The sequence below is a fragment of the Eumetopias jubatus genome, unplaced genomic scaffold (genome assembly GCF_037043125.1).
Source record: "Eumetopias jubatus isolate StellerSeaLion01/CBP00866 unplaced genomic scaffold, mEumJub1_p1.0 scaffold_7, whole genome shotgun sequence".
NCBI lineage: Eukaryota > Metazoa > Chordata > Mammalia > Carnivora > Otariidae > Eumetopias > Eumetopias jubatus.
The window spans coordinates 143,778,445-143,791,028 of record NW_028274813.1 but is presented as its reverse complement, the minus strand read 5'-3'; the positions used below and the strand labels follow the sequence as shown (position 1 = coordinate 143,791,028).

At 37.7% G+C, this 12,584-nt stretch overlaps 1 protein-coding gene across 1 annotated transcript in view; it reads right to left on the bottom strand.

Annotated features, from left to right (window-relative positions):
* The window catches only part of GABRA5 (gamma-aminobutyric acid type A receptor subunit alpha5), a 90,191-nt gene that overhangs the window by 36,609 nt on the left and 40,998 nt on the right, over positions 1-12,584 (bottom strand). The window contains exon 5 of the mRNA XM_028087276.2: positions 1,289-1,371. Coding sequence (XP_027943077.1) covers positions 1,289-1,371 — 83 coding nt within the window. The remainder of the gene's footprint in view (positions 1-1,288; positions 1,372-12,584) is intronic.

Below are 12,584 nucleotides of genomic sequence, written 5' to 3'. Positions count from 1 at the left end.
ACACAATGGAATAAATTTGAAGCCATCAAAAGGAATGAGATCTTACCATTCGCAATGACGTGGATGGAACTGGAGTGTGTTATGCTGAGTGAAATAAGTCAATCAGAGAAAGACGTGTATCATATGACCTCACTGATATGAGGAATTCTTAATCTCAGGAAACAAACGGAGGGTTGTTGGAGTGGTGGGGGGTGGGAGGGATGGGGTGGCTGGGTGATAGACATTGGGCAGCATATGTGCTATGGTGAGCGCTGTGAATTGTGCAAGACTGTTGAATCACAGATCTGTACTTCTGTAACAAATAATGCAACATATGTTAAGAAAAAAGAAAAAGAAGAAGATAGCAGGAGGGGAAGAATGAAAGGGAGTAAGTCGGAGGGGGAGATGAACCATGAGAGATGATGGACTCTGAAAAACAAACTGAGGGTTCTAGAGGGGAGGGGGGTGGGGTGATGGGTTAGCCTGGTGATGGGTATTAAAGAGGGCACATTCTGCGTGGAGCACTGGGTGTTATGCACAAACAATGAATCATGGAACACTACATCAAAAACTAATGATGTAATGTATGGTGATTAACATAACTATAAAAAAATTTTTAAAAAATGAAAACTTCACATAGCACGAGCATAAAGGGATAGCTTAAAGAAAGAAGGGAAGAGTTTGGTTCTAACCCTGCCTTCCAACATCTTAGAAGTGAGTATGAACCTGCAGACATATGTAGGGGCCAGTGTCATCACTGCACTGTCTGGCATGGCTGGAATTCAAGACTTTCTACTAGAATCAGAGAGATGTTCACCTAATGAATAATTATTTGTTCAAGCAACACATTTCCCAATATGTGCACAAGGTGAGTAGTGAGGGTGAATATGACAATGTCATTGCTCTCATGAACACTCTAGAAGAAGTGTGTTAAGACAGCAATGACTACAATCCAACAAAAAAGGTATTGGCTGGGTATTGGAAAGTGGGTCTGGAATGGGTGTCCCCTTGCGGGAGGTAACCTGCAATCTGAGAAGTGAAAACAACAAAGAACTGCCAGGTGAAGGCCTGGAAACACTTCCCCAGGATCATCTTCTAGATGGTTTGTCCCTCCGCTCATATTCTCTCAGTTACAGACAAGGAAACTAGTCTGCGAGGACAAAGGTATAAATAATCCACAGCATTCCAGTCTTCTCAAGCTGACTGCCACCCATAACGTGCTTATTCACATATGGAACTTAAATTCTCAATGAATGTGGAAATAACCCCGAAAGTATATCCATGGTTCTTACTTGTGAAAATAACTTACAGCTGCCAAATTTCAGAGGGCAAGCATGGGCATCCATCGGGAAATCCTCAAGTTGCATTGGGCACTCTGCAGAGATGGTCAAACTGAAAAGTAAGAGACAAAGACCTTTAAATGACTCTCCAATTCTGGCTATTTACTGAGCGGCACCATGTTCCATAAAGCCATGTTAAGTACTTCACTCATTATTTCAATTACCATATTTCATGAAATTGTCTAAACTGTTTCACAAAATTATATAGGTTTGCCTTGAAGATGGATATCATTTAGAAACAGGCTTAAGTCAAATCTACTTAGTTCTGTGGCTTTGTGTGTGTCTGTACATACATTACCACTTGTAAAGTAATTTTCAGATGCCTTTAAAAATGATTTATTCTTTGTTTTCCATCCCTTACTCAGAGTAATCTAAAAAAACTTCCTTTGACAAGGCTGAAAATATAAGTATTTTCTAAAATAGTTTATATGCTCAAAAAATATAAATGTGTAATAAATGCTGTCCAAAGTTTGACCAGAAGCTGGCTGTAATTATTGTGTACTGGACTGATGACCTGACACTGAAGAGTAGGTGAAATTGTGTTATGACAGCCATCTACTGGTACAACCTAATTGCTTTTAATCCAAGCCTGGTCTTCCAGATAATACCACCATCTACTACCACTGTCACTCAAACAGTAATGGACATAATAACCACCAGGTCTATGCCAGGCACTGTGTTAAATGCTTAGCTGCACTAACACATCTAATCAGAATAACATTAGGAGCTTTGTTGCTGTTAATGTCCCAGTTTACAAAGCAGGAAAGTGATGCACAGATATTAAAGGATCAGGATGAGGATATAGAGCTATTAAGTCATGGAGTCATGATTTGAACCCAGACCCCTGACTACTGTGACTCCGTAATGGCAAGTCCACCACACACTAAGTAGTAATGGGTTCTGTACACTTCCAAAGTTGCCACACTGTCGTGCTTTTATTTCTCGACAGACTTTACTAATTAGATAGTGAATCTAAATTTCATTAATGAGTTAATCTGTTTCTTACGTTTCTTATTCTACTATTTAAAATGAAATTAAATTATACAGAATGAAATCATAATATAAAACATTCACCCTTAAACAGATGTTATAATTACATTTTTAGACAAATAATAATTCGATATGATATTAGCACTATTGGTCCTTCCCTCTTATATTGAGTCTGGATCTTGGCTATGTGCCCAGGGTGAGAATAAAAATGTAAAAACATTTATTTTTACCTTCACTACTTCCTCCTGTTAAAACAGAGTAAACTGTTGCTATTAAATTGGGCACAGAATTCACACTTGACGACTGCAGAGTGGTCAATATATGTATTTTTTTTTAAGATTTTATTTATTTGACAGTGAGAGACAGCGAGAGAGAGAACACAAGCAGGGGGAGTGGGAGAGGGAGAAGCAGGCTTCCCATGGAGCAGGGAGCCCGATGCGGGGCTCGATCCCAGGACCCTGGGATCATGACCTGAGCCGAAGGCAGACGCTTACCGACTGAGCCACCCAGGCGCCCCAATGTATGTATTCTCTGAATGAATGACACAAAAATATGAGTCAGTGCAAGAAAGGTCTGTGTGCATCAAAGAGAAGAAATCCTCTGCTGCCTCTGGCTTGAGGGGATGGAATAATGCTTAAAAGGCTGGAGTGCACATGGACTAGAACACAGCACCAAGTATCACATTCAGGCAGGGAGATGGTATTTAAAATGATACACCGCATATGTTCATAGAAAGATATGGGAACATACAGGAGAATTGTGAAGGAGAAAACTACAAATAGATATCATTTCACTTATAATTTCACCCGATAAATTTGTCCAGAGTTTTCTGACATGTACATGTATTTTCTTTTTGTTCTTGGTATACAAAATTCAGTCTTTCATATACCTAACATTAGGAACAGGGTAATTCTGATGTGAAAATCTCTACATAATCATGATTTTGAAAGACGAACTATTTAATTCCATGATGCAGATGTGTGGGCTATATGTATGTGTATATACATATATTATATGTATAACATACATATACACATATATAATATAACATGTGTAACATTAAATCAATTATGTATAATAATAAATAACATAATAATGGATATATATTAAAGCAATTGTTGTTAGACTTTTAGATTGTTTTACATGATAAATAATCTGCAATGGACCTCTTCAAAAGGATTATTATTAGAGACTATGAAGTGGATAAAGTATTTACTTATTAGAATTAAGAAAATTATGACTTAAAAATCTCTGTGAAGAGAGCATTCAGCCAACACAAAAGAAAATGTTAACTTTGTTTGTTAGCAAATTTAAGAAATTTTTAAAGTAAAACATATAGTGTGACAAAGAACTTAAATGAGTCAAAAATGTTTTAGAGAATAAATTCACAATGAACTCAGAAAATCTAAAATTTTCTTCAGAAGCAAATTTTTAGTAGGAAGATAAGAATATATAAAGCTGCAGTGCCAGGTACAAAGCAATAAATGCGAGAATAAGCACACAAAATAACGGGGCTGTAGGAGCTTAAAGGAGAACAGTTTTGATTTGGAGATTCTGTGCTGGTCTGCAGCCTCTGTTCAAACGGTTTATGGATGCAGGTGTAAGGACGACCCTGGGCTCAGTCAGTGGGAGCATAGTGAGGTAGGGTGTAAGCGGAGATGCTTCAGGTGATCCTGACTGTCTTAGTCCAGCCACAGGTACTGCAGACCCAGCACTGCAGTCTTCAAGTTGCCCTCCCAAAATGCTGACAACTTTTTGGGCCCCATTCCCATCATCAGGGTGATGTGGAGATGGTCTCTCCATGGAGGAATCCTCTCTCTAGACACAGCCATGTCTGCCAGCTCATATAACTGAGCCTCTGTTCCCCAGGAAACACTCTACTGCCCACTGGGTCTGGAGGCGGACTTGAAGCCAGATGTGTTGGCTGAGTCCTTGAAGGTGTCGTGAATCATTGGTCAATGCCTCTTCCCTCCGTGCTCATGGCAGTACTTTGCTTCCATCTCCATGGCCACTGGAGGCATCACCACCTGGCTTTTCTATTGTTTGCCCCTACTTGTCAGAGAAGATCCCCTCAAGGAGACTTGACTTCTCACCTTGGGCACACTGCCCACTCCTGGCTTTTTCCCCTTTTCCTCATGCCCTCCTTTTTTCTTGGCCAACACCATGTATTTATAAGGGGGATGAGAAGTCTTCTTTTCTGTCATGGTGGTCTCAGCTCTTACTTACTCAGTTCATCTCATGTCCTGCTCTATTCTGGCTGTTTGGCCCTGAGAGCTGGTTACCTTCTGAAAGCTACTGCACTGACATTTAAAGATGATAAGGATTATTATACACTAAGGAGTCTGCTTTCAGCATACAGCTGCAAGACCAGAGGGTTAAGTGATGGTGGGAAGAGACTGGTGGACAGAATTTAGCTGGATCTAACTAAAAAGAAGAATATGTTTAAAGAAAAACTAATTCCAGTAAAAACATTATAAAAAGATAGTAATTCTACAATTACCATCTCAATAAGTGCTATCATTAAAGCCTCATGGATTGTTCCCCCATTTTAAAAGACCTCCTTAGAAGTAGAATTCCAAACACTGGAAAAATATACATCTATGATAGCATCTTTCTTCTAAAGGATGAATGTATTTATTCAGCTAAATCCTCTAATAGCAAATGTTTCAGCCTCAGTAGGGGAATGACTTTCAAATTTTTTATCTCTTTGAACATTTCAAAAATAGCCTATACTTTTATAATACTCAAAAAATATCTCTAGATAAGAGGACACCTTCCATTGATGGGCTCCCTAAAATGTAGAATGCCTTGATATATAACCAACTTCCTTCATACAGAATTGAGATCAAAGCACTCTAAGGAATAATAGATTGTCATAGTTCAAAGGAGCCAGCCAGGCCACCTACTAGAAAGTTTTACTTTTCAGATAAAGGAAATAAAACCTAAAATGTTAAGAAATGTGCCTTATGGGAAAACTTCACTGAATTACTGATAGATCCAAGAATCCAGCATTCCCCCCCCCCCCGAGGTCAAATTTCTATTATACTTCCCATTTCTGTTAAGATATTCAAACATTAACTTATTGAAACACATGTCTCAATTTTCAACAACATTTTATTTTTAGGGTCAGGAAAGGGCATTTTGTGAGATAAACTACTTGCTTCAACTTGGATTTATATCATACTAATCAAGGGTTTAGGATCCTAAACTCACTAGAGAGCTCTCTGCTTGACCAGGGGCAGTTCACAGTGGAAAGCACTTTAAGATGGTTAAAACAGCCGAATTCTAGGGTAGCTTTGCCATTAACTAACTGTGTAAACTTTGTAAAACTGCCTAACTTCTCTGATCCAGTTTCCCATTTGAAGAAGAAAGATAATAACAACTGCTTTTATTTTCTGAAAAAAAAATAGTTGATAAGTGTGAAAAGGGGGTTAGCCTCCAGATGTCTACTTAGTAATCTCTTCAGATCTGAGCCTTCTTCACTTACATGGAAATACTACATCAGTGCAGCAGAAAGTATGGTGGTGGCAGGTAGAAAAATGGTCCTACAAAGATGCCCATGTCCTAACTCTCCACACTCCCAAACCTATAAATATGTTACTTTAAGTGTCAAAGAAGCTTTACAGATGTGATTAAATTAAGGTCCTTGGGATAGGGCAGATTATCCTGGTTTATCCAGATGGGCCCAGTGTAATCACAAAGGTTCTTTTGAGAGAGAGGCAGGAGTTATGAGGGTCAGAAAAGGAGATGTGATGACAGAAGCAGAGATCAGAGCATGTGGCCATGAACTCAGGAATGCGGGTAGCTTCTAGAAGTTGGAAGAGGCAGGGAACAGAACAGATTCACCCCTAGAGAATCCAGAAAGAATTCTGGGTGTTATATGCAATGGATACAATGATGAAATTGGATACTTAGATGAGATTTCCAAGCAAAGTGCTGTAGTTGTGGTCTGTTTTCTTCCTGCTGCTTATAGTAAAATGTGAGAAGAAAAAGAGAGGATGAGGGAAGACCTGCCAACAAAAAGGGACCAGGACTTGATTTGGGAAATTCTCAGTCTATCCAGGTTGCAAGAGATGCTGTAATTAGGAGATTAACTGTCAGGAAAGAATGTTCTTAAAATAAAGATAAGGGTGTGGTTGGACAAACTTTTGCTAATGCCTCAAAAGTATCAAAAGGTCAGAGTATTTAGTTACACAGCAGACTCTCTGAGATTAGGTATGTGACTCATGGGACCCCACACTCCCAAATTTGTAGATATGTTACTTTAGTGGCAAAGAAGCTTTAACTGTGTAAGCAAAAGCCAGGAATAAAGATTAGATTATCCATGAAAGATTTAAGTACAAGCCTCTTGTCTAGTGGTATGAATTCTTGAGACACACACAGGAGACCTACAAAACTTTTGAGAATTTTATACCAGCAGAAACACTGCCAATTTGGACTGAAAAGGACAGAGAGAGGGAAGAGTGCTTCATTTTTTCCTGACATTTTCTCCCCTTTCAAATGGGAATATCTGTGACTGTTATCATATGCCTGTCCAACCATTTGATTTGGGGAGCAGAAACTTGTTTCTTGAGTTCCACAAATTTACAAATGGGAAGGAATTGTGCCTCAGGGTAGATCATACCCCAGTCATCTTACATAGTTTATTTAGATAACTTCAATAATGATATCTGGAACTTTTGAGCTGCTGAGATTTAGTTGGGTCTTTAATTCAATGCTGTAATGAGTTGTGACATTTAGAGATATTGGGATGGGGTTAACATATTTTGCACGTGGGAAAGACATGAGTTTTGGGGAGAACCAGAAGACAAGATTGTGGTAAGCAAAATAATAACCTCCAAAGTTGATCATGTCCTAATCCTTCTTACCTATCACAGCAAAAGGGACTTTTCAGATTAGGATGGGATTAAGGCTCTTGAGATGGGAAGATTATCCCGGGTTTTCTGGGTGAGCTCAATGTAATATAAGGCTACTTATAAGAAGAAAACAGGAGTGTCAGAGTCAGAGAAGGAGATGTGGTGATGGAAGGAGTGATGTAGGGCCAGAGCCAAGGAATGCACACATCTTGTAGAAGCTGGAAAAGGCAAGGAAATACTCTTCCCTAGAGAATTTGAAAGAGACACAATCTTGCCAAAAGCTTCATCACACTTCTAGTCTCCAGAGCAGTGAACAATAAATGTACGTTGTCTTAAGTCACTAAATTCATGCTAATTTGTTACAGCAGCAATAGAAAACTAATGCAATAGTTTTCCTTAAAAAGATAGTATTATAAGTCAAATGGTCCGTTAGTGTGCTGAATAGCAGCCCCATGTATATTTTGAAATAATTTTCCAAAGTTAAGAAAGAAATTTGGTAATATTAGCCAATTTATAAACAGCTCACAAATTGTTAGCTACAGTGAAAATTCAGACCTTGCTAATGAAATAGCATCTCATGCAAGGTGTCCTGCCTTGGTCAGTTTGTGAGCTGTACACCATACCTCAGCTAGATTCACTCAGTGGAAACATAACCACTCTAATAAAGATGCTACAGTGACTCTCAGGCAATATATGAAATTTATGAATATATGAAATAAATTTGGGGACTCTTAGAAGTAAATATTAACATAGCATCTAATGACTGGTGTTATGGGAAAGAAATAAGGCTTAATTTGGTCATGATACGTTTCTAGCCCTATGAGTCATTGTAAAGAACAAATGAATGCTTAACGTAGATTACTTTCTATTTACCACAGCTGCTCCCATCTGAAAGGCTGCAGGGTTTGGAGATAGAGCAAAGGGGCGCTGCTCACCTGGCATTCCTGTAGGCAGCACCCTTATTGTACTATAGCCTCACTGTGCTGCCTCTGGCTTATTCCCACCTGCATGGGGTAGTGAAGGCCTCCTTCAACCCTTCAGTAGGGATGCTGCTGGAGAGTTCTCCTTGCTCTATAGCTAAGTCATATCCTCACTGTTGATGGAACTGTAGATTCACACTGCATGTGAGAAGGATCTTTTCCACTGTGAGGGGGTGTCTGAAAGGAAGCCCAGCTTTGAGGAGTATATGCCTCCTCTTCTTATATTTGACTCACCTCTAGATTGACAAATGAAGAGATGTTTATTCATGTATTCAATTACAGAGAATTGGCATTATTATTAATACAAATATGTAAATATATTATAGAAAAGTATAAATTATATATATTTAATAATTTACTAGTGCTAGGAATACACATAGCCCTGCTTCTCCTTCAGAAATTTCCCTTTGATACCTTCCTGATGCTAAAAACCTGCCCCACTTGAGCTTTCTCCCTTGTATGTCTGCATTCAGAAAAAGAAACTGCAAACTTTTTCATTAAATAAAATAATGCAACAAAGCATTTGTCTTGTTATGAACAATCACTAACATGATGTACCATGCATACTATTGGTTAGTTAGGAATTACCAGTTCTTGGGAACGTAACTACAATTTATAATAATGTTTTGAGGAAAAATTGTATTCTAAAACTCAGTCAACTATAAAAAAACGGAATTTTTTGAATCTAAACATTGTCAAGTTGGGAACAGTGTATGTTTGGAACCCAAAGGTCATTGCCAGGATCTTCCATTCCACTGCCTTTTTACTAACTGTAATGTGTGTACTGGTCCCTTCTGTGATAATTGTAGATCTACTGCAATTGTGTTTGGTCCAGACCAGAACTGCAAGCCTAGTTACTTTCAGGACCTGGCCATTGTGCTTGTCCTGGTTAGCCAACCTCCTAAGGGATCTTCACCATAGAACTAACACTGGCCCTACCCAAATCCCAGGCAGGGGGTTTGCCTGTGATCGCAAATAGATGAGATGCCATGTTCATCAGGGGTTAGTGAAGTATGGGAATAGGGGGCAGTCAATGGAGAGCTAACAGAATAAAGTGTGCAGTGACTTGCTTAAAATGTAATGGAATTTAAATTCAGTGAAGGGCAACCTTGTAAAAAGCAAAAATTAGGAAACTATCTGAAAGTTCAAGAATATACTAAAATGATGAATGTTCTGACTTATACAATTGTAGAGTTCCACACTTTTTAAAAAAATGTGTTTTAACATAACGAATGTCTTCTTTTTAGCAATGGTGCCAAATTCTACAACTTACTTCAAGCTTGAGTTACAGATTTCATTAGTAAGTTGAAGGCTAATTTATTCATTTTGTACTCTTATTGTATAAAGAATGTACACGAGACCAACCATTGGAATTATGCTGGGCTAAAAATTCTTTCTGAACTTCGCATTCCTCTTCAGCTACTGGAAAGATTTCAGCAATTCTCATTTATGTTGAGAAAACTAGTATATGTGTGATAATTTTTCAAAGTTAGCATATTTCTTATCAAAAGGAAACAAAATTTATTGATCTATTTTGATTAACACGGCTGTATCTATTTTTAATACTCTTGTTTCTCAGGAAGGCACTGTAATGATTAACCTGAGAGTGGAAATATTTTGTTTAAAATTTTATACATATTCACATGCCCATCAATAATTCTTATTAGATCAAATGTAGGAAAATAAAGACAAGCTTGAACAATAAAAAAAAATGCTGCAAAAAAGGAACAGCACAAATATGCAAAGAAGTTCCTTTCTCAAAATGAAATTCAAGTATGTCTTTAATCATAAAGCATAAGGCAACCAAGACTATAATACAGGAGAAAGCACAGAGAAGAGGTAGTAGAATCAAACAGACTCTGCTTTAACTCTCATCTCAGGCTCTGTATACTTGCTGTGTTACTCAACATTCCTGGGCCCAAACTATCTTCTAAAGGGGATTCTAAAGCTTATTTTACAGTGCTGTTTTAAGTCCTGAATAGAAATATGTGCTGCAATGCCTGACACATAATAGATGCTTTAAAAATGCTTGGGAAGAAGTAACAGTGATATCAGCAAAAGTAGTGAATTAGGGAGCATCCACAAAAGCAATGAATAAGCTGACAAAAACTGTCAGCATCATCTTTTTTTTTTCTTTTTAGAAAACTGGAATCTAATAAAAAACTTACAACAGCCAGGAGAATGCTTAGTGAAGAAAAAGAATACCCAAATTTCAGTGAGCAAGCTCTGTGGCATTTGAACTTACACTGTCACCAGCCCCCATTCTCCAGCTCTACAGTGGCCTTGAAAATGGCAGCCCATATTCCTGCTGCAGGTTGCTGAAGCAGCTGAAGGTGGGTCCCTGAAGGACTGAGTCAGGGTTTGCTTTAGTTTCAACTGACTCGGAGTTTTCCAAGGCTGAGGTGTCCTCTAAGGGACCATTTGTTCAAAATATTTAAACACAAATATATTCATCACAGCCATCAGGCAATGTATACATCTGGGAGAAGCAACAGACACAACAAAAAGTCTAGGAAGGAGAGGCTAGGGAAAGAGATATTTGGGGAAGTAAGGGCTGAAAGCTCCTCATATTCCAGAGAATCTAGAAAAATATGTGCATGCCCAGGGCTGGATGCAAGCTCAGAAAAGACCCAAGAAGACCAAGTTCTTATCTCCAGCTGAGCTAAAAGCACTGCAAAAGCAAGACATGAAAGCTATGGAAGTTGTAAACTGCCTGGATAAGCATTGAAGGAGCACCCCAACACACACAGAACTTATCTGCAAAGACTGAGAGTTTTCATTTTTTGGGGAACTGTTCCAGATTTTAATGACATACATAAATATAAATGCCAGTATTATTTTATTTTTTGGTTATAACCCCTCTCTTATTCTATATGATTTAAAAGACAAAGGCATAAGATGAGAATTATTAATCTACATTAGTGGCTACACTATGAAAAAAGATGTAATTTTTGACAATAACAATATAAGGGAACAGAGCAATGCAAGCAAAGTTTTTTCATTCCACTGAAACTAAGTTGGTATTAATTCAAATTTGATTGTCATGAATTTAGATGTTAATTTAAATACCCAGAGTAACCACTAAGAAAATAACTAAAATATATATACAGTAAGAGATGTAAGATGGAATTGAAATGGTACACTAGGAAAAAAAATCAATTGAACACAAAAGGGGCGCCTGTTTGGCTCAGTCACATTAAGCATCTGCCTTCAGCTCAGGTCATGATCCCAGGGTTCTGGGATTGAGCCCTGCATCGGGCTCCCTGCTTCATGGGAGGTCTGCTTCTCCCTCTCCCACTCCCCCTGCTTGTGCTCCCTCTCTTGCTGTGTCTCTCCCTGGCAAATAAGTAAATAAAATCTTTTCTAAAAAAGTACTAATAGAAGAATTAAGGAACAAAAAAGAAATAAGACATATAGAAAGCAAATTTTAAAAAAGCAAAGTCTTTTCTTGTCAGTAATTATATTAAATATAAATGGAATAAAAACTTCAATTAACAGGCAGAGATTGGTAGAATCAATAAGGAAATATGAACTATACAGCCTACAACAGATTCACTTTAGTTTCCAAAACACAAGAAGTTGAAAGTGAAAAGAAAGAAAAAGACATTCTATTCAAACCATAACCAAAAGAGGACTTAAGACAAAATTTGTGAGAAGAGACAAAGAAGGACAGTATATAATGATAAAAGCCTCAAGGTATCAAGAATATATAGAAATTATACACATACATGAACCTCACTTCAATACCTCACTTTCAATAATGGTTAGAAAAACTGGACAGAATATTAATCAGAAAATAGAAGACTTAAACAGAAGACACTGTAAACAAACCAGACCAAGCAGCCATATACAAAACACTCCAACCAACAACAGCAGAATATACATTTTTTAAGAACACATGGAACATTATCGAGGATAGACCATGTGTTCAGCCACAAAACAAGTTTCAATAAATTTAAAAATACTGAAATCATACAGAGTATCTCCTCTGACCACAGTGGAATAAAACTAAAAATCAGTAACAGAAGGAAAAGTGAAAACTTCATAAACATGTGGAAATTAAACCACATTCCTAAGTAACAAATAAATCTAAGACACAAGAGAAATCAGAACATAACTTTGAGATGAATGGAAATGAAAAACACAGTATACCAAAACTTACAGGATGCAACAAAAACAGTCCCTAGGTTGAAATTTAGAGCTATAAATGCCTACATTAAAAAAGAAGAAACAACCTAATTTCATATATTAAGAAACTAGAAAAAGAAAAGCAAATTAAACCTAAAACTAATTGAAGGAAAGAAATACTAAAGACAGGATAAATTATAAAAAGAACAGAAAAACAATAGCCCACTGGGCTTACAAAGAGGTCTTAGGGCATAGGGCATGCTAAGTAGTGATGTGAAATCCCTCAGGATCCCAACCCCAGTGCCGGTCTT